This window comes from Gopherus flavomarginatus, chromosome 4 (genome assembly GCF_025201925.1).
Source record: "Gopherus flavomarginatus isolate rGopFla2 chromosome 4, rGopFla2.mat.asm, whole genome shotgun sequence".
NCBI classification, from domain to species: domain Eukaryota; kingdom Metazoa; phylum Chordata; order Testudines; family Testudinidae; genus Gopherus; species Gopherus flavomarginatus.
Genome location: NC_066620.1, coordinates 203,110,816 through 203,133,365, shown reverse-complemented (window position 1 = coordinate 203,133,365; position 22,550 = coordinate 203,110,816). Strand labels below are relative to the sequence as shown.

The window sequence follows — 22,550 nt, the reverse complement described above, 5'->3', positions numbered from 1 at the left end:
GGCATCACGAACTAGTCTAGTGCAAAATGGCATTGATGTATCGAAAGTCTGATCAGTTACAGGAAATTCTGCCCTAAGGTGATATTAGACAATATCATTCACCATGGCTTAGAATCTTGAAAAGCAGCTGAATGCTTCTAATTATTTTTCCTTCACTATAATGGCTTTTCATTCTTCATTTAAGTCTAGCATTTTAAAATTGAAGTAAGACATTCTAGGAGGATACTATGATAATGTTTCACCTCAGCACAGCCAGAGAAGTTGAAGACAAATTTCATCCCCCGACTTCAAAAATGCATTTGTCTCAATCATCACACCCAGCTGAGTCTCACTGACTATTGGTAACAGAGATGAAGTGTTGTCTAGTGGCCGGAGCAGGGGACTTGGCAATAAGGAGTACAGAGCGCTATTCTAGATTGGCACTGATTTGCTGCGTGATTCTAGGCAAATCACTCAGCCTCTCAGTGCCTTTGTTTGCCTTTATTTAAAATGGGAATCAACATACTCACCTGCCTTCATGGGCTGTGAAGATTACAAACATTTATCAACTAAAGAACCATACACCAACTTCACCAGAGCTGCCAGATTTAGAGTGGGGAGCATATTGCATAATCCAAAGAGACAGAGCAGTATGCCTGCTCCTATTGTGTTTTGAGGCGCTTGGGAGGAATTGTGCTTCCTAAGGCACACAATCCTTTCCTGAGCTTTCCTCTTGGAATGGTACAACTCCAGCCGAATAAGGGCCTGTGCCTAAATGCCACAGTCAGTCTCCTTTATTTTTGATTACTTTGTCAAGATTATAACAGGATTAAAAAAAGAACTAGATAAGTTCATGGAGGATAGGACCCTCAATGGCTATTAGTCAGGATGTCCCTCACCTCTGTTTCCCTGAAAATGGGAATGGGTGACAGGATATGGACCACTTGATGATTACCTGTACTGTTCATTCCCTCTGGGGCACCTGGCATTGGCCACTGTCAGAAGACAGGATATTGGGCTTGATGGACCTTTTGTCTGACCCAGTATGGACATTCTTATGTCAAGTATCATCATCTTCCTGTGGCTCACTGAAGGGATGCAATTTGACAAAGCTCATGCTAGCTGAGGCAAAGAAAGTGTGATGCACCTAAACTCAGGACTAGGGGCCTGATTCAATGCATTAAACTCAGTGGAAATAAATACTCCAGTTGACTTGAAAGGACTGTGCATCCAGCCCAAAAGCCAGGCATATCCAGCTCTCACTGACTCCCTCTGTGCCTTCATTCAAGTCTTAGCTGAGTAAACAAGCTACATTTATATTTGAACTTCCTTTCATTCATGTACCAAACCAACACCAAGCACTTTATCCACTGTCTGTTTCTGCAACCGATGGCAAATAATTTGAAAAGCCTCTCAGCTGTAAAATGGGGATAATAATTCTGAGGGCTTGGGAGGATTAGTTTGCTGATGTCTCTACAGCCCTTTGAAGAATGAAGTGCTAGACAAGGGTTTAGGATGATTGCTTTTGGAATGATCGAAAGTCTTTTTTACCAAAGTAGTCACTGCACAGCTTTTTGCCAAAAATGATTTTGCAGAGCCAGCCAAGTGAGTTGATAAGGACTTTTGATTTCTGAGCATGAACTGGTGCACTTTCTGATGACTCTTTTGGAAAGGTTCCCTGTATATTTTTGGGATGCTATGTCAAATGATCCCTATGACATTTACTGTTCTGGGGCAGCCTCAGCAGAGCTGTGAACTGCCAGTAAATGTTTCCCTAGGACAATTATTGGAACTTCACTGTCATCACTGAACTATGACACAAACTGATAAGAGGTATGACTGCCTGTGTAGGGATGGCACAGGAGCACTGGCTGCAGAAAACACTCAAGTCTACTGACTACCTCTGCTACAGTTTCTACGCACTACTGCAGTATAAACAATAATAATCATGAATTCCCTCAGTTCTTCATTATCATTGTTATCAGGTTAAGAAAACCACTATAAGTACACAATTTATCTATAAGGATAATAATGTTAGACTAGACTCAGGAAATCATTCTATGAATCTATAACTTTAAGGTTATGGCTACGCTGCATCTGGGAGCAAACCTCTCAGTCCAGGTTCACAGAGTTGTTTTAGTGGGACTCATGCTAGTGCACTAAAAATAGCTGTGTAGATGCTGCTCTGATATTGAGGTGTGGGCAGGAGCTCGGGTTCTCAAGCCCACACCATCCCCAGGCTTGAAAGCCCACGCTCCATTCCCAGCTGCAATGTCTACACAGCTATTTTTAGCGTGCAAGCAACAGCTATTTTTAGTGCACAAGAACCAGCCCCACTAATAAAATCTGTGGATTTGAGCTGGGAAGCTCACTCCCAGATGTAATGTAGACATACCCTAAGTGCTGAATATTAGGCCTTGTGATGATCCCTTGCACAGTGGACAATTTCTTTCAAAAGGAAAACTCCAGCTCAGGCCCCCTACTTGTTTTAAAGGTCCCTAGGTGTGCCTGCAGGTTCCACATTTCTCCTGCAGCTGTTGATAGTAATGTCAAAATCCTGGCCACAAGAACATTAGTTACTTGACACCCAGTCCTGCTCCTGTGAAGAGACGGCTGAGCTTCCATGAGGTGCCTTGTGCCTTCAGCTTCCAGCTAGTTCAAAAGTATGCCCTTTGCTACTATCATAAACTCACATGGCACTATTCTGTTCTCACTTAAATCAATAGGAAAACGTCTAGTGACTTGAACAGTGCAGGATCAGGCTAGTAACAGGTAAGCATTATGATGATGTATATTGGGGTAAGGCACAAAATGTCTCATGTTTTCCACATACAAAGGAAGCCTTGAAGAGAGTATGCGCTAAACCAGGGGTTCTCAAACTGGGGGTTGGGACCCCTGAGGGGGTTGGGAGATTATTACATGGGGGGGGTCGCAAGCTGTCAACCTCCACCCCAAACCCTGCTTGCCTCAAAAAAGTGTGTTTAATATATTAGGAGGGTCCCACTCAAAGACTTGCTGTGTGAAAGGGGTCACCAGGAAAAAAGTTTGAGACCCAGTGCGCTAAACAGACTGTAACAGGGGGCTGGCGGGCCCAGGCTACTGAACTCTGATTACTAAAGAGCCACACCTGTGGTTTTTACTTTGTTTTGTTTTATTTAATGGTCAAGTAGACTTGAGAGAATAGTGTAGACCAGGGGTAGGCAACCTATGGCACGCATGCCGAAGGTGGCACGAGAGCTGATTTTCAGTGGCACTCACACCACCCAGGTCCTGGCCACCGGCCGGGGGGCTTTGCATTTTAATTTAATTTTAAATGAAGCTTCTTAAACATTTTAGAAACCTTATTTACTTTACATACGACAATAGTTTAGTTATATATTATAGACTTATAGAAAGAGACCTTCGAAAAACGTGAAAATGTATGACTGGCACGTGAAACCTTAAATTGGAATGAATAAATGAAGACTCAGCACGCCACTTCTGAAAGGTTGCCGACACCTGGTCTATAGCCACCACCAACTAGAATGCCTAAATGCCTAACAGTTTATATTCTCTTTTTATGTTGTGTTTTTCAGGTAATGAAACAATGCCTTTCTAATACCACCCCATTTCCCTATTTTTATTAAACATAATTTAATTTTGTTACCATAAGCCATGCAAATTCCTCAAAAAGCTTTTCCCTTTATCAAAGCCCTTACAGACCCATAAAAGGTGATCAGTTGTTTCTTCTATCTTTGTGTTTGTTTATTCAGAAAAAACTTTTGTATAAACCAAAATGTCCAGTTAGTACTCTAAACAAAGTCACTTCATTTTTCCTTTCCAGACCCTGAAATATATCATTATCCTCAACTGGATAACTGCACAATTCAAAAACCTTCTTTTTTTGTTGCTCCAATTTTTTTGCCATTCCTCTTTTAAATTTTTCTGTACTAGGTTTTTGAATTCTTGTTTAGTCAAGGATATTTCTACGTTGATCCTTTCATTTCTTATATCACATTTAGTTGCTTTGTCCATCATTTTGTTCCGTTATCTCAATATGTGCTGAGACTCAGACTAATGCTACATGTATTCCTATCTGTACTCACTCTGTTATTAGAAATATATTTCATTGATTAAATCACTTCTACATATGGAGACACCTTTTTTATTGCCATAAGGCCTGATACTGAGAATGAAAAAATGACTGCTGCTGCTGGGCACAAAACCTAGATCCAGTTTAATGCTAGCATTATTGCTACTAGTTTGGCTGTCATGACGGCTATAAACGCAGATATTCTTTTAGATGTACTAACTCCTAATTTCAGTATACAGTTTGCCACCCCTGCTCTTGGTTTTTACATTTTTGGACCCATCTGCATATATTTGACAAAAATGACTCCAGTTCTCATCTCTACATTGTTACACTTCATTTTTATAGCTATTGTCTCCTTTTGACCCTTAAGTTTATAAAATAAATCTAAATCCATATTTGGACATATGGCTTTCCAGCCACAACTAATTTCCCCATGACTACAAATTTGGACTTTGTTTAGCATTTCCTTGTCTTTCAACTCCTATATCCACATTTTAACTTAAATGGCATGTAGCGTTCTAACACTGTGCACTATAATTTGCCTATTGAATTCTCAGAAATCCTCATATATTTGTTTGGTACTTTCATCATTGCAATTCCCATTCACTTTGGCCCAGAAAGTTAGGTCCAGTAGTTTCATTTGTAGCTTAACTGGCATTTCACTAGCAGCTATCTGCAGCATGTGTATAAATATTGTAATAAATGCACTGCATGCCACTTATAGTGCCTGTGCTTCTAGTAAATCTAATATTTGAAGTTTCGATTTTGATGCTGACTCAAAAGCTTGGCAATCATAGTCAGTAACTGGTCTAATTAAGACTCTGTATGCATTTCAGCAGTGTTTTCTTATCCACACCCTCACAATTAGTCCCCTCAATACTTTCAAGCAGGTAGATCCTTCCTTTGTGTTTACCTATATATGATCTTTCCAAAGTAATTTAGTATCAGATATTACCCATAGGAATATAAGCCTTTTAACTATATTTATTTGTTCTCCACACAGATACAGTTTACATTCCTTTGTAGCTTTCCTTTTTGTAAAGATCAATCCTTTGGTTTTAGCAATGGAGAACTTGAAACCCCATGCATTTCCCTGTCTGAAGTCTCTCATAATATTTGGTTGATTCTCTTTTCTGCCACCTTATTATTCCTGCTCCTAATCCACAGAGTGCAATCATCTGCAAACAGAATGATACCTACCCTGGCACTTAGTCATTTTGGAATATCATTTATCATAATACTAAATAAGGTGAAGTTGGCAACACTTTCCTATGGTATACCATTTTTAATATTTGACATAACTTCCCAACTGATTTACATGGTCTTTTTACTAAAAAATTATCTAATCCATCCATACATTCTTCCCCTTATCCTAGTGTACCTACTTTGTACAATAAGCCTTCCCTCCATAGCATGTCATACATTTTTTTTCAGTATCTAGAAAGACAGCTATCATGAAACCTTTGTTTCTCACATATTTGTGTATTTCAGTTTCTAATTTAACAATACAGTCAATGGTGCACCTTCCCTTCCTAAAACCGCTCTGCACCTTATCTATAATGCCATTATTTTCCAAATAGGCAACCAACCTTTCATTCACCATTCTCTCCATAAATTTTAGCCACATAGTACATAAGGAATGTTGGTCTACAGGCATCCACTTTTGTGACCAGTTTGCTCGGTTTTTTTATTTTAATTACTACTGCATGGTTCTATCCTACCTGTATCATGGTTTGTTCCCATAATAGTATCATATAATTCCAAAAGATCTTCCTGAAAGCAGACTGAAGGTTATCTAAACATTATATTGCATGTATTACCTTTACTTGAGGATGTATTTTTGCCTACATCAATAACTTTCTCAAGTTCCCACATATAAAACCATTCATCCAGTGTATCTTCATGTTTTCCCCAACTATATAATCGTTCATGCCCCTCATCAATGAATTGCCTTGTAACTTGGCACAAAACTGCACTTTGATTTCATCATTACTCACCCTTCGGAAAGTTTGCTCAGACATCTGCTCACTCATTATTAGAGCTTCTATTTTGTCAGTTCCAGTAACACATGGGGTGTAACTATGCTTATTCTGAATTCCATTAATTCTTCTGATTTGCCTGTGTAATTCTGAGGTTTTGATATCTTTATCTAACTTCCCACAATACTCCCTCCAACACCTTCTAATTTTTTTCTAATTCTTTGTGCTATTGCCTTACGACTTGTATTCTTTATTAGCTTTACAAGATTTTATATATTTTTTGCTTTCTTGCAAGTTTTGTTCCTTTCTTTAATTGCCATTGTGCCCTTCTCATTTCACTGTGCACACCCAAGCTGAATCAGGGAATTCCTTATAAAGAGCTGCAGGATGTGGCTGATAGGAGAAGGAAGCCAGGGCTGCAGTCAGAAAGGGCCGGGACTACTGGCTTTGGGTGGTGCAGACTGGGACAAAGGATGAGCTCTGTAAGTGGCAGAGGAACCAGGGCTGACTTTTTTGTGTTATGGTTAAGGACTTTATTTTGGGGACTCTCTGAGGATTATCTGAACCACCCCGGGGGGGCTGTTGGCCACAAGAGAGACTGTGTGGCAATCTAAGTGGCCTGTAAGTGGGGGCTAACAGGGGCAAAGGGAGTCCTGGCCATGAGATGGTGCTCAGTTAGCAGCTGCCATGCTGGAAGGAGGATAAGACAATTTACAAGCAAAGAGATCAGGGTGACGATTGGCATGTATCTTGTTAGCCGCAGGTTTGTCTGATGGGCATTTTGTGTAAGTTAACACAAAGACCCTGATTTTTTTTTTATTGCCTTGCCTGTGATAGTGTAGTTACTTACATCAGTGCAAAAATGGGTGCAAAATGCCTTCACCTGTGTGAGTAGGGAATTCTGCAATGCTAGCCTTTTACAACCATTTCGCATAGGTGTGAGTAACTTCACAATATGCAAAGCAGAAGAATCTGGATCCAGATTGATACACCTCTTAAAAATATCACATGCATTAAATTCAACTCTAATCAAACCCAATCCTTTCCCCCCCAACCCACACACTTTCCCTCTGACAATAAAATCTACCCATTTATGCTGGTAATGACTTGGAGTCGTAAACAGCTTTAAAACAAAGAAAATATAAGTTGTCCAGTTTATCTTTAAAGAATGGTTAACTTTTTGCTTTGCTTATGCATATCTAGCCACCTAATACAGTTTTACAATGGAGGACATCATGTGACCGTATTACCCTATATATGTTACTGCCGATGTCACCAGATGGTGCTGTTACACATTGTCTTAAAGGTTCTCTTTCTTAGCATGAGAAGAAATTCTGTATCATTGCTAACTTTGTGCTAGAGAACTCTTGGTGGAAGCCGTGAGGAACAGCAGGAATGTTTGCTCTCTGCCTTAATCTCACTAATTAGAGTTGATTCTTGCAGCAGAGCTGCTCCCTGAGGACTGGGCACTGGGGCCTGAACTGAGAGGCTGAAAGAGAGGTTTCTCAGGCATGCCTGCACATTTTCCATGATTACCTCTGTTCAATGACTACAGTATATAGTGTAAACAAACAAATTACACTAAGAAAACACTCGGACTCTGCATCACTGGTTTCTTCTCAAACAGGAAAGCAACCTGCAATGCCCCCAAATCTGCAATCATTTGGAAAAGAGGCAACTAGATAGACAGATGCACTAATTATGTGCATATTTTGCAAACATACAAACTACCTGAAAGTATACATTTTCTTTAGTACAAAAATAAATTACCTTTAATTTTATAACATGAAATTAGATACTAAGAAATATGTTTTAATAACAGCATAAGATCATAGCAGATTAATGAATGTCAAGATTGATATATTCTCCCTGCCTCATACACCTTAGTTACTTTACTATAAATACTTAGCTCAAGGCTCAGGGAACTAGCTGCAGACTTCCATTATCTTTAATGAAGGCTCTCAAGTTAATTTCTCATGCACTGGTGGAATGGTTTGTTTAAACAATGTGACTTTAAGGGCTTGTCTACACAGCCCCACGGTCTGAACTATAGGGGTGGGAACTGTAGAGCACTTTAATGCACAATGCTCCAACTGCCCCATGTAGACCCTGCTAGTTGTAGCTAAAAGGCACCTAGCTGGTGTTAATATAATCCGGACTGCAGAGCCATGTAGATAAATCCAAATTTAGGAAGCCTGATTCTCCTGTCACTCACACTATTTTACACTTGCGTAAACTCCATTGACTTTCATGGAGTTACTCTTGACTTGCGCTGGTGATCTGTATTGGGCCCAGAGTCCCAGGTTTCATCGATTTGTCTCATTATTGTTTAAACAGAGTCTTGTAAAACTATTTTTATGGTATTTAGGCTGCAATCTGGGCTATAGGTAACCCTGCACAACTGATGCATCATTCAGACCTGCTGATTTTAGCGCCACCACTGTGACTAAACTACAAAATGGATAGACCCAATTGGGCCACTTGGACACTAACTTGCTCTGGGGATGGTGTATAACTGTCCCAACCCAAGGAGGAGCGCAGGGAAGAACTGTGCACCATGCAACCCCCATTGTCTTTAATGGCAGTCAAAAGCTTTGAGCATTTAGGGGATTATGTCCATGCATACAAGGAATTGCTAAGCCCTTAATGTTATCCCCACCCAAGCCAGCTTCCAGTGGCATTGTCTGAAAATGGTGTGGAGTTGCACGTGCTATAATTTATTATTTGCATTACAGTGCCTAGGCGCCCTAGTTGTGGGCCAGCACCCCACGGTGCTCGGCACTCAACAAACCTGTTGTGAATCTGCTCTGCAAAACATTTATATCTTTCCCTTGAAAACCTGCAGGATTCTGCAAAATGCATGATGGGGGATCTAATGCAATTTAGCAGACAACACTGGAGAGGGTGAACCAATGTATATTCCCTAATTTATATGATTTGTTCTCATTATTCTCCTTCAGCTCTGTTCCTTTTTTGAGTTACAAAGTACCTCTATCTGGCTTTTCAAGAAGTGCCTAAAACCATAAAAACAAGTATGTACAATAGCAAGAATCTGGGTTCATAATTGACTATAAAATATCCAGTGCTTCTTAAAAGACAGAAATAACTGTTGTAGTTTGTTTTTCCAGATCTGATTCTGATCTCTACTGTTAGCAAAATATTGTTTGATGGCAATCTACGTGTAAGCGGGGGAATGGTCCCACTGTTGTGGGGAACTTTGCTGGCTTCTGCACTACCTCGGTGAAACGGGCTAGCAGAAGGATCTGAGTCCTCGCTCCCACTTCCTTTACCCTCGAGGACTCCCCTTGCACTCTTCTGTCTGGCAGAGTCCTTGTAACCCCAACAAGGCTGGGCCCAGGATTCCTAGGGGGCTTAACCCTCAACCTTTCTGTGGTCACCTAGGTCGGGGTCAAGGTGTCCCCACTCCGGGGTACTCTCTCTGCACTGGATGCTTTCCTGACCCACTGATCATTACATACAATTTAAAGCAATACAGTTTATGTAACTGACAAATAGTTTAAAAAGGAATAAGGAAAAATGGGAAAGGTTAAAGGAAACACATCACCCCGCTCTGTGGCAGGGAACATTACAGTGTCTCTGGACATCAGGGCAGTTCACAGTCTGTTCCTTGTAGGTCCTAGGCCTCCTTCACAGGCTCTGGCTGTGCTGCAGGGATGCTGTGGGTTGGACACTTGCTCTGGCAGTGGCCACACTCTCTTAGGCTCTAGGTGGCAGGACCCTTCTTCCCAGCATCGCCCCCGCCCTGTCAAGGTTACGATCCCCCCCAAGTCTGGCCTGCAGAGCCTCTTGCCTGAGGCACCTCCCTGTGTTGGGCCCCCTGCCCAGGGTCCGTCCGTCCCTCCCTCCCACCCCCGCTCTCCCCAGCTGCTCACCATTCTTGGCTCCAGACTGCTCCACTCTGCCTCAGCACAGCTACTGCTGCTGCTCTGCCTCCAGCTCCCTGGGCTGCTTCTCTTGCCCCTCTGGCTCCGGTTGCTACAGCTCTGCTCCCAGGGCAGGTCTGCTCTGCAGCTGCTTCTGTAACTCTGCTCCCAGCTCTGACCTGCTTCCTGGGCTGCTTGTCTGGCCCCTCTGGCTCTGGTTGCTGCAGCTCTGCTCCCAGAGCAGGTCTGCTTTTTCTGGTCTGTACTCTGGCTTTAGGGCTGCAGTTCTGCTCCCCATCTCAGCTTGGGCTCCTGCTCTCTCCTTAGCTCGGCCCCACTCTGTCTGACTGTCATGGTATAATTCCCCACTCTGAACCTTAGCGTCCAAAAGATGGGGTACCAGCATGAATTCCTCTAAGCTCACTGACCAGCTTAGTACTTGTAGCGCTGCCACCAACCAGGAATTCCAGTGCCTGGTACACTCTGGTCCCCCCAAAACCTTGCCTGGAGACCCCCAAGACCCAGTCCCTCTGGATCTTACCACAAGGAAAATAAACCCTTTCCCTCACTGTTGCCTCTCTCAGGCTTCCCCTCCCTGGGTCACCCTGGAAGATCACTGTGATTCAAACTCCTTGAATCTTAAAACAGAGAGGAAAATTCACCTTCCCCCCTCCTTCTCTCTCCCCCTCCCAGACTCTCCCTGAGAGAGAAAGTAATCCTATCACAGAGAGAAAATTAACCTTTCTCTCTCCCTTCCCTCCTTTCTCCCCACCAATTCCCTGGTGGATCCAGACCCAGTCCCCTGGGATCTCACACCAGAATAAAAAAACAATCAGGGTCTTAAACAAGACAAGCTTTTAATAAAAGAAAGAAAAAACAGTAAAAATTATCTTTGTACATTTAAAATGGAATAGGTACAGGGTCTTTCAGCTATAGACACTGGGAATACTCTCCCAGCCTAAGTATTAAAATCCTTCCAGCCAAATACACATTTGCAAATAAAGAAAACAACCATAAGCCTAACTCGCCTTATCTACCTAGTACTCACTAGTCTGAACTTATAAGAGCCTGTATCGGAGAGATTGGAGAGAAACCTGGTTGCACGTCTGGTCCCTCTGAGCCCCCAGAGTGAACAGCAACCAAAATCTAACAGCACACCCACAAACTTGCCTCCCTCAAGATTTGAAAGTATCCTGTCCCCTGATTGGTCCTCTGGTCAGGTGACAGCCAGGCTCACTGATCTTGTTAACCCTTTACAGGCAAAAGAGACATGAAGTACTCCTGTTCTATTAACCCTTAACTATCTGTTTATGACACTGACCCAGGCAATCCAGCTCACAGGGAGGATGGGACCCCTTTCCCCCACCCTGGCCTCCTGACTCCTTGATTAGCCTGCCCGTCCCGTTAATAAGGCTGACCTAGACTGTTGGCCTCTCCCCATTCCCCTGGGGACTGTCAGTCTCAGGGTCCTGTTTTCCCATCGACCCTTTCCCTTTTAGTGCTGGGAGCTAGCCAACCAAAACACCCCCCACTGAATGTTAGTAAGGGGATAACAGTCCCCTTACATATGAATCCAACCTGTTATGGAACAACAGTTGTCAAAAGGTGTTAAAAGGATATTGCCAAGTTGTTTCCCCTAGTTTGTAAAATCATAATTTTCTCACTCTTTTTAGTAACCCCTAGAAATAAAATCAGTTCTTTCATCATAGTGACTTCATCTCTAACCCCAGGAACATGGAAGGCTTGATGGTGGAGAGGGATTGTTGATATCAAGAGCATCTCTCTTCATTCATGTCTCCCCTTAGGCCTAGATTGTGGCATTTAGCCAGAGCCGGGCGTCAGGGACAGTTTGAAGTGATAGTTCTCTAAGCTACGCCTGGGAAAGCACTAAATGAGAACGCACCACCCTACTCCTCCCTGCCCCCCGTTGGGGTGATTTCTGTCCACAGGGGTATGTAGTGCACTGTAGTATGTAATTGCATGCTCCCCGAGTGCAGAGACTGTGGCTGTTCCTGGGCCTTTAGCAGGGTGGGCAAGAAGGAGGGAAGACACCTTGTGCCCTTTCCATCCTGTAGACCCATGAAAGTGCCAGTCTGGCTCTTTCTGGCCAGTTCATTCAGGGATAACATAGTCATCGTCACAGCATCTTGAACGCTTGCCTGTGTTCACAACGATATCTTAAATTATTAAAGCAGGAAGAATTTTTTAAATAAAATGCACTTTGGGCCATTTGTGCTATGTATTTCATTTCTGAAGTGCACTCCACTTGAGCAATGCAATTAGACGACTTAGTTGCATTTTTTATTCTAGTTTGTTTCGATGTAGTTTGCTTTGGGTTGTAATTTTACATTTTATTTCTAGCCGGTTTCATTTTCTGTTTTTCCATGCACTAGTCCCATTGTGCAAAGGGAGAAATGTCTAAATCCAAACAAACACCCATTTGTACTGTGATTAAAAGGAAATCATGGAAATATTTTTTATTGATCTTCTATCCACATCAGATTTTTACCTAATCTACATTTTAGACCTACTTTTTGAGTAGCAGGAGTTTGCTTTGGACACTGTATTAAATGAAACAGGCAAGGCTCACAGGAAAATCTAAATATACTCTCCATCAGGGTATCATTTATGTAAAATTACTTTGTTTTTCCACCACACAAAGAACTCAAATTAAAGTGAGTCACAGCATGCCAGGCTAAGTAAGTTCTACCTGCTGCTGTTGATTTTCTTAAAGCTAGCAGCACCAGCCTCTCTCCCTGCCGCATAGCTAGCCTCTCCTCTGGCAGACTTCCTTAATACCTTTCCAGACAAGTTTCTAGGGATTGCTGCTGGAAAGCATCAAGACCATTTATCTACACATCTATCTACTTTCCTTTCCACTATTTCCAGCACTTTCATCACAGTGTACTAACAGAAAAAAAGTTCAGCAAACATGCAGCTTTCTCCATAGCCAAAAGTTTGATATGTATTATGGCAAGGGTTCTCAAACTGGGGGGTCAGGACCCCCCAAGAGGTCATGAGGCTATTACATGGGGGGGTCGCTAGCTGTCAACCTCCACCCCAAACCCTGCTTTGCCTCCAGCATTTATAATGGTGTTAAATATATAAAATGTGTTTTTAATTTATTTGAGGGGGGTCACACTCTGAGGCTTGCTACGTGAAACTGGTCACCAGTTCAAAAGTTTGAGAGCCACTATATTATGGACTGCGTGGTAGATGCAATATAACTCCCTTGTATTCGTTTCAGTTTAAAGACTTTGCCCTTCTTTAAATGTACCCCAGATGCCTTCCCAAGCATACCCCACCACTCTCCATCTTCACACAACACCTCTGGCTCCATGTAGTTTCCAGGATCCAGGTGAAAATTCCCTAATGATATATTGGCTCCATCAAAAGCTCCACTGCAGTTTTCAACAGCCAGGATTTCACCCCTTGTTTTCAAAGCTCTCTGCAAGCTTGCTCCAGTATATCTAGATTCTCTCCCCTCCATGCCTTTTGCTCATCTAGAACCTGCCATCTTTCCATCCCTCTACAGAGCCTTGCCATGGTTGGCAAGAGCCTTCTCCTCTGCAGCTTGTGCCACCGGGATCAGCCTTCCTATCTCTCTCTCCTCCTGAAATCTCTGTCCCTTTAATTGCACCTGCAAACATCTCTTAATTTGACATTCTCCTAGTTATTTTTGAACTGTGCAGCTGTTATACTGAACTCTAAAGCACAATTATTTTGTTTTAGGGTTTTTTTTACTTCATTTATTTGGACTTTTATAAAATAAAAATAATCTTTCCAAAACCTGAACGCCTCTTTCACATCCATTAAAAATTCCAATTAAAAATGCCAGCTATTTCTCATCCCAAATGGAAGGGGCTATAGGAAGGTATTAAATGTGAGGAATCTGAGATACACAATGCTTTTGCTCTAGTTCAATCACATGTAATGGGCTTCCTGCAGGATTCACTGGGTTAAATTCTCTGCCCTGTTTACGCAGGTCTGACTAAATTACCATAATGGTTCTTTCTGGACTTAAAAATAATCTATGGGTGACATCCTAGCCACGGTGAAGTCAGTGGGAGTTTTGTCATTCACTTCAATGGAGTCAGGATTTTAGGCTATGAATCTGTTAAACTAAAAGGAGAAAAAGTTCCCCATCCAACAACTGATCCCAGCCAGAAGATACACCTCAAATCCACTCCCAGCCGCAGTACAACATTCTAGGCACAGTGAACAATCAATCACACATTCCAGAATACATGGAGGGTGACACAGTGCCAACAAAAGCACTAACACATTTCCCAACCTGCAACCATCTCCACCAATCTACCCCCCACCCCAAGACAAAAAGCCTGGGGATGAAGTATACCAGGGAGCAAAGGCCACTGCAAGGCTTTCCGACACCTCCTAAGCCCTGAATTGAGGACTTTGCTGGATGAATGACCAAGTGCGCTCTACCTGCCTTGGAAGAACTCTCCACCTTGGCTCTGCATGAGAGGCCACACCTGAGGCAGGGCAAAGGCAGATAAGAGAAGGCGTTGCAGATCATGCATTGTGGATGTGACTGCTATTCCAGCTTATAGGTTGGAATGGCAGTCATAGAGTGCACTGCAGTTCTGTACCCTGGCCCTGGGCTGGTGCGGGTGGATTTCACTTCCCCCATTGCTCCACACAAGGCCAGATCCAACTCATACTAAAATCAATGGCAATCTTTGACTTTAAAAGGAAACTGGTTCAGCTTCCTGGAGCCCAAATACTTGGGCTTTACATGGGCACAATGTCTTTCCCCTAGGTGAACAGACAGACTTTGCAGCATGCCTTGAATGTCAACAAATCTGAGTTCTGCACTGGAATACATTTTGCATGAAGTTTGCTATTAATGAAGTTGTATGCACTATGGGCTTGAACCAGTGTCCATTCAGATCGATGGCAAAACGCACATTGACCTCAGTGGTGCAGGATCAGGATCCATACCCTTCCCAATTACATTAATATTTTGAAACCCTATTATACTGTACATACATGCATTTCCTTATGCGCCATTGGGCCAGATACACTGATATAAATCCAGAGTGATTAAATTAACGGGACTACTCTGGAATGACATCTATGTAAACGAGAGCAGAATCTAACCGTTTGTTTTTCACTTTTGTGTTGCCAAAGGGCAGCTAGCCAGCAAGTTGTAGATAAAAATTGAGAGTATCAGTTTAACTGACCCCACCCCTCACACCCCCCTTGTTTTAGGAGACGTCTTTGAGGACTTCAGACTTGTCAGACCCTTGTTTGGTGCAGCATCAGGCCACCCCTGAGGTCTTCATTCTTCTCCCCCTACCTGCCATACAAATGGGCAAGGAAAGCACATTCTTAGTGGCAAACCTGGCACCCAAAAAGCGAGGGATTGGCATGATGTAGGCAGCGGGCTTACAAACTGCAGCCTCTACAAGGAGAAAGCAAACAATGAAATAAAAGAAATGCAGATTGTCACCACACAATGCTAGACCTTGCTGCTCCTAATGTTAGGGGAGAGAAAGAGCAGCCCTCTGAAACCATATGCAGGAAAACAGCGGACTGTCAAAGTGTCATTTCTGCTCTGTGCCCCAGAAAGTTTGGTGTATTAAATAAAAGCCCAGTTGGTACGAGAGTAAGACAGGTATACAGCTCCGGCTGTGACTTACCTTCACGAAGAGTTCAATGTCAGGGTCTTTTCCTTCCTCATTAGCAGGAACAGTGTCTGTCATTTTTAACCCCCCCACACACAAAGCCAGTGGCTGTTCTCTTTCTACTACAAGGCAAGAGAAGGTTTCAGTTAACAGCAGCTAGGTTTCCTCCCAGGAACAGCTCCCACAAAGCTTCTAAAACATCTCTTTTCTATGGTTGGAACGTCCCCCAGGTGAAGAAAACAAGTTTCTGCATTAAAAAAACTAAATAAAGCTGGCAGAGAGCCACTGTTATAACAGTTCTTTGGAGCAACAAGTGCTGCTGTGCTGTGTTGTGGTGTAGTATCCTCATCTGTCAGAGCTGCAGTTCACGCTGCCAGCCCAAAATAGCCCAGAGCAGGAGAAAGGGTGGGGCTAACTCACAGGGGAGGAGACAGCTGCTGGTACCTAGACCCTTGTCTGAGCCTTCCAGCAAAGTGTTTCATTCTTCTCTTAAGCATCTCTCTTTTTGTGTCTCAGTTTCTCTATCTCTCATCCCCTAGCTGAAATCATCAGTGAAAGGAGGAGAACAGGAAAGCTTCACAGCAGACTGATTTCATTGTTTTACAATGAAAAAGTGAGAGTCTTTTGCTCCTCATCCGAATTGAGCTTCTGACCTCTTTGAAATTCCTAGTATTTTCAGTGCTGAAAAGGGTAAGAGAAAATGGCCTGATTCTGTACTGCTTTATGCCTTGTGTAGCCATTGTACAACTGCTCAGAGTGAGCATACATTGCTATGCAATCAGAGTAGTAGTGTTTTACACTCGCTTTGTACAGCTGTAAATGACTGTGTAAGGTGCAGAGTGGTGGAGAATCAGACACTAAAGAGTGTGGCTGGGGGAGTGAGACTCCGATAGTGCTGCAGCACTTGCTAGGAGTGAAAAGCAGAACAGAGGGAACATGGTTAAGTAGAATAGTGAGCCCTGCTGAGCATGTCTATTCAGCCTACAAGTAACAAACACTGACTTCAGTGGGAGTTCCTTCTGCCAGGGCTGAATCAGGCATTTGCAATGAACAGTTGTCTTTCCTTCCTTCTTTCTTCCTTCCAAGTTTTATTCCTTTGAACATCTCTATCATGCTCCCAGTTCTTGCATCCATTTATTCCATTTGATTTTTTTTAATGACAATATAGGATGCATTACAACAAGGAAATCAAACAGAAAGTTTAAAATACTACCCTCAGGCCCAATGTCTCAAACAATTCATGCCTGCAGGGTTCACACCCTCAAAAGAGAAGGCTTCTGTACCACTGCAGTCCTCTCTGTCTTTGCTGCTGTGATGCTAAGATAGCAGCAGATCTCTTGCATTCAGTTAACTGTTGGCAAGTCCTAACAGCAAGCCTAGCCATCTCAGAGCATTCACATTAACAGATTGACAAAAAACAATTTCACTTTCCATTTCTAATATGTATCTGCCTTTTCAGCTACTCTTCTGACATCTTTTATGAAGGTGTTCCTGGTGATGTGGGTTCATGATAATTTTTAACTCCTTCCAGTGATCTCTGGGTGTTAACTCTAACAGAATTACATATTATTGCCCCAGTGCATTCAAATTTATACTGCTTGGGTGGGTAGGAGGATCCACATGCATTAGCTACATAACTTTTACATTGCAATTATTTTCAGACGTGATCAAATTTTCAGCTGCATGAACTAATTGTAATTACGTGCATCAAAAAGCATAATCACAGCATAATTATACTATAATTGCAGTATGACAACAATATAATTATAGATTAAAATTACTGTTTTGTAAAGTGCATCCATAAATAATATATTCTCATATACACAATTATAACCTGTTACTTCTGCTGCAAAATTTGCCTCCCTAAGTACTTCAAATATTGATTTAATTTTCCCCTTAATGAAATGGCTATTGAAAACAGGAAATGGTAGCTGTGATGCTGGCAGACCAGGTGCCAGCTCATCCCAAGGCTCCAGGCCTCACTGAACACTGACAAATGCATAGCGGAAAACCAGTCTGCCTTGCCTGTATGGTAGTATTGTCAAGACAGATATTAGAGATGTAAGAATGAGTTTGGTGTTTAGATATTGTGAATAGCTTGTAGGATGCAGTATATATTAGTCTAACTTATCTGTACCCCATGTTATAAAGCATAAATTCGTTAGTCTCTGAGGTGCCACAAGTACTCCTCGTTCTTTTTTCTCTATAACTATATAACTCATCAAACAGGAAAGAAATCTTCTCTAATGCAAATGTTGGCTTCCTACAAATGATGTTAGGTCCTGCCCAATGAGAAGGCCTTTGAAACCAAATGAGCCACTGTGAGACATCAAAAGAACAAAGACTTTGTTAATTGAACTCCTTGCCCACGAAATCATCCCATCAGCTTGGGCTCTGGGGAGAAGGGAATAAAAATCCCTGAGAAGGAGAAACTTGCTTCTGTTTGCTGCTTGAACTCTAAAGGGGCGAGAATAATTAAGCATAAGCAAAATAGGTCCAGCTGTTTTGCCTGGGTTAGCCCTAGAGGACATATGGTGTTTCTTATTCTAGAAGTTTCTATTATCTTTTGGAATCTAAGCCTGTAATTCATTTGAGAGTGTATGTTACCTGCTTTAATCGTGTAAAATAACTCATTTCTTTTCTGGTTAATAAATATTTAGTTTTACTATAGGATTGGCTACAAGCATTGTCTTTGGTGAGAGATCTGGGGATGCAATTGGCCTGAAGTAAATGACTGGTCCTTGGGGACTGGGAGTAACCTGAATATTGTTGTGATTTTTTTATACAAGAGACCATCTGTCACAGAGGGGACCATCTGTGACTACATGGTAAGGCTGTTATAGTGCTTGTGGAGTTCACACTAGTTGCTTGGCTGGTGAAATCTAATTATAGAATACACACCCAGTTTGGGGTTTGTGCTCTGCTTCTTCACAGTTTGCCCTGAGGTGGGCACCCATGTACTCCAGACAGCGTGACAGTGGCCACTTTTGAAAGAAGGGAATCTTAACTGTGGGCACTTTTAGCTTCACTCCTATTGACAACGATAGGAAATGCTAGCCATTTTGAAAGAGAGTGGGTCTTTGTGCAATTCTCTGTAATAGAATATTATTCCTCAGCCCCTGAGGAGGAAAACACTTTCAGTTGTGAAGAATAAGGGGTAAGAATGACCATCAAGCCTAAAAAGAAAAAGGAAAAAAATCTTCGAATGTAGCCAATACACAAGATTCCAATGCATTTTAACTATATCGGAAGTTTGATGGATCTGCACTATTAAGATAACTTGGAACAAAAATAACATGTTAAATTTCTTATAAAAGGTCTGTTTTAAGTCATAAACTAATTAGCAGATTTACTTACAAATTCCTAGAAAATTAATTCCGTATTCAGTGAGTAAATTATGTAATTTTGGGAAGGATGTCCTGTATTTTTCCTCCATAACAAAGTGCAAAACTCAATTTTAACTTTCCAAGTGTATGGGGAACTTTTGTAGTAATATAGCACCTTTCATCCAGAGATCTGAAAGCACTTTGTGACTGCCAATAAATGAAGCCTAAGAGCTCTCTTCTGGATTTGGAAAATATTATTTTCCCATTTTCAGATGATAAAACAGGCACAGAGAGACTAAGGCCAACATTTATTAACTTTTTGTTGACTCAACTGGACACCCACAAATGGAGTCAACCAAAGTTAGTGAACACTTCTGAAATCTTTGGCTTTGGAGCCTGATTTGCAAAGATGCTGAGCATCAGTCAGCTCCCATTTGCTTCAGTGGACGTTGCGAGTGCTCAGCACCTCTGAAAATCAGGTTGTCATAAACAGATAGCTAAGGGTTAATGTCTCTTTCACCTAAAAAAGTAACCTGAAGCACCTGACCAAAGGACCAATCAGGAAACAGGAGTTTTTTCAACTCTGGGTGGAGGGAAGTTTGTGTCTTTTGCTCTGGGTCTTCTGCCTGAATCTCTCTCAGCTAGAGAAGGATTTTTTCTATTTCCTGCTTTCTAATCTTCTGTTTCCAAGTTGTGAGTACAAAGTTGGTTTTTTGTTTTGTATTTACATGTCTATAGTTGCTGGAGTGCTTTAAATTGTATTCTTTTGAATAAGGCTGTTTATTCATATTTCTTTTAAGCAATTGACCCTGTATTTGTCACCTTAATACAGAGAGACCATTTGTATGTATTTTTCTTTCTTTTTTATATAAAGCTTTCTTTTAAGACCTGTTGGAGTTTTTCTTTAGTGAGAAACTCCAGGGAATTGGGTCTGCAGCTCACCAGGGAATTGGTGGGAGGAAGTCAGGGGAAAACCTGTGTGTGTTAGATGTACTAGCCTGACTTTGCATTCACTCTGGGTGAGGCGGGGAAGAGAGACTGACTCTCGGTAATTCTGTTCTCCAGGCTGGGAACGGGGAGGGTGGAATCCCTTTGTTTAGATTCACGGAGGTTGCTTCTGTGTATCTCTCCAGGAACACCTGGAGGGGGGGGAAGGGAAAAGGTTTATTTCCCTTTGTTGTGAGACTCAAGGGATTTGGGTCTTGGGGTCCCCAGGGAAGGTTTTTGGGGGGACCAGAGTGCCCCAAAACACTCTAATTTTTTGAGTGGTGGCAGCAGTACCAGGTCCAAGCTGGTAACTCAGCTTGGAGGTTTTCATGCTAACCCCCATATTTTGGATGCTAAGGTCCAAATCTGGGACTAGGTTATTGACATGGTGGCAGAGGTGGGATAGATAGAATCCAGAACCCAGTAGGAATATTATATTTTTCTTTTCTCTGCTATGGGCTTTTTAGCAGAGAGGGTTTGGTTTTAAAGGGAACCAGAGAGAATTTTTTTTTCTGCTCTCTCTGGCAGTTGTGGCTTGCATATTAAGCAAGAAACCATTAAGAGACTATTTCGGGTCTTTTGTCAGACAATAGAACTCCCATTAGGAGGCAAATACCAGCACTATATACATGCAAATAAAGTGGTTTTTCTGGTTTACTTAACATTGAAAAGATTAGCTAAAGGAAGAAAGAGAAAAAGGCACTGTTGCTAGGCAGACCCCAGGAGGCAACAGAGAACCTGCAGTTCAGACAATAAACACCGGAGGGCACCCCAACACAAGGAAACAAGATGTCACGAAAACTAGAGGCAGTACAGCTCGAGGCCATGGAAAAACAGATAGAACTGCTCAGAACACAGATGGCCAGAGATGAGGCAGCTCACAAACAAGAGATGGAAAGGCTACAAAAACAAGAAGAAGCCAAAAATGCAGCCCACCACAGAAAACTACAAGAAGAAGAAGTGGCCCACAAAATGAAACAAGCAGAGGAAGAGGTGGCCTACCGCCGAGAAATGGAAAAACAACAAAAAGAAATGGAGAAACAACAAAAAGAAAGTGAAAAGAAGGAAAAACAGAGAAAACATGAACTGGACTTAGCGCAAGCTGGGCTGAATGCGCCAGCCAATCCTAACAACCCTTCTCCAATTATGGTTCCACATCACAGAAAATTTCCCACCTACAAGGCAGGTGATGACACCGAGGCCTTCTTGGAAAATTTTGAAAAAGCCTGTCTTGGATACAGCATCCCTGAAGACCAGTATATGGTAGAATTAAGGCCACAGCTCAGTGGACCTTTAGCAGAGGTGGCAGCTGAAATGCCTAAGCAGCAAATGAATGACTATAAACTTTTTCAAACCAAGGCCAGATACAGAATGGGGATAACCCCAGATCATGCCCGTCGGCGCTTCAGAACCCAAAAGTGGAAACCAGATAAGTCATTTCCCAAACACGCCTACTGCGTTGGGAAAAATTATGAGGCCTGGATATCAGGACACAATGTTAAAACCTTGGAAGAACTGCACCTCCTCATACAAATGAAGCAGTTCTTGGATGGTGTTCCTGAGGACATCACCCGATACATACAAGATGGAAAACCCAAAAATCTCGCTGAGGCGGAGGACATTGAAGCCAAATGGATGGAAGTGGCAGAAAGCAATAAAGCTACTGTCAAGGGGAACGAATACCCCAGGGGGCACACCGACCATAAACCCTACAACTGAGGACAGCCAAAGACCCCACATACAACCCAAGGAAAGCCACAAACGCCCTATTCTTCCACCTCACCAGTCTCCAGTAACTGACCTCGGCCCAGTGACCCATCAGATGGAAGATGCTTTAAGTGTAATGAACTGGGACATATCAAGGCCAACTGTCCAAAGAATGCCATCCAAGTGCAGTTCATTACACCACCATCACCCACAAGATCCCCAGGCCCAGATGCCTCTCAAATACCCTTGAAGCAAAGGGAAAATTTGAGAGTGGGCGGAAAGAAGGTTACTGCGTGGAAAGACACGGGGGCACAAGTGTCAGCTATCCACCAATCCTTCGTAGACCCCAAATTCATCAACCCAAAGGCCAAAGTGACAATTTACCCCTTCATGTCACAAGCTGTAGACTTGCCTACAGCTGAACTGCCTGTCCAGTACAAAGGCTGGTCAGGAATGTGGACTTTTGCAGTCTATGACAATTATCCTATCCCCATGCTACTGGGGGAAGACTTAGCCAACCAGGTAAAGCGGGCCAAGCGAGTGGGAATGGTTACACGTAGCCAAACCAGGCAAGCTTCCAGACCCATTCCTGTTCCTGAGCCGTCCACAGACGCCCCGTCGGTGTTACCAGTCAGTCGTGTACGCCCTAAAAAAGCTACGCCCATATGTTTGCGGACGGCGGTTCCAGCTACAAACTGACCATGCTGCACTAAAGTGGCTTCATACTGCCAAGAGGAACAACAAGAAACTTCTTCGTTGAAGTTTAGCTCTCCAAAATTTTTATTTTAATATTCAGCACATCTCAGAAGCTTCTAACAAAGTAGCTGATGCACTCTCCCGTGAAAGTTTCCCAAAATCCTGTAGTTAAAAAGTGTTCTTAAAATGTAAAAGTCTGTTAGTTATATACTTAGTGGTATAAGTAAAGGTGCATGTGTTGTATTAATCTGTTTATTTTAAAGTTCTAGAAG

The 22,550-nt window shown here is 42.4% G+C and overlaps 1 protein-coding gene across 4 annotated transcripts in view; it reads right to left on the bottom strand.

Moving 5' to 3' along the window:
- The window catches only part of CLIC5 (chloride intracellular channel 5), a 159,863-nt gene that overhangs the window by 78,406 nt on the left and 58,907 nt on the right, over positions 1-22,550 (bottom strand). The window contains exon 1 of one of the 4 annotated variants that reach the window (XM_050950856.1): positions 15,578-15,910. The exons of 2 other annotated variants lie outside the window; for them this stretch is intronic. In XM_050950856.1, the coding sequence (XP_050806813.1) occupies positions 15,578-15,640 (63 nt within the window). In that variant the 5' untranslated portion in view covers positions 15,641-15,910. Of the gene's footprint in view, positions 1-9,923; positions 9,985-15,577; positions 15,911-22,550 lie in introns of those variants that run through there. One more of the 4 variants, XM_050950857.1, reaches the window with a different exon arrangement.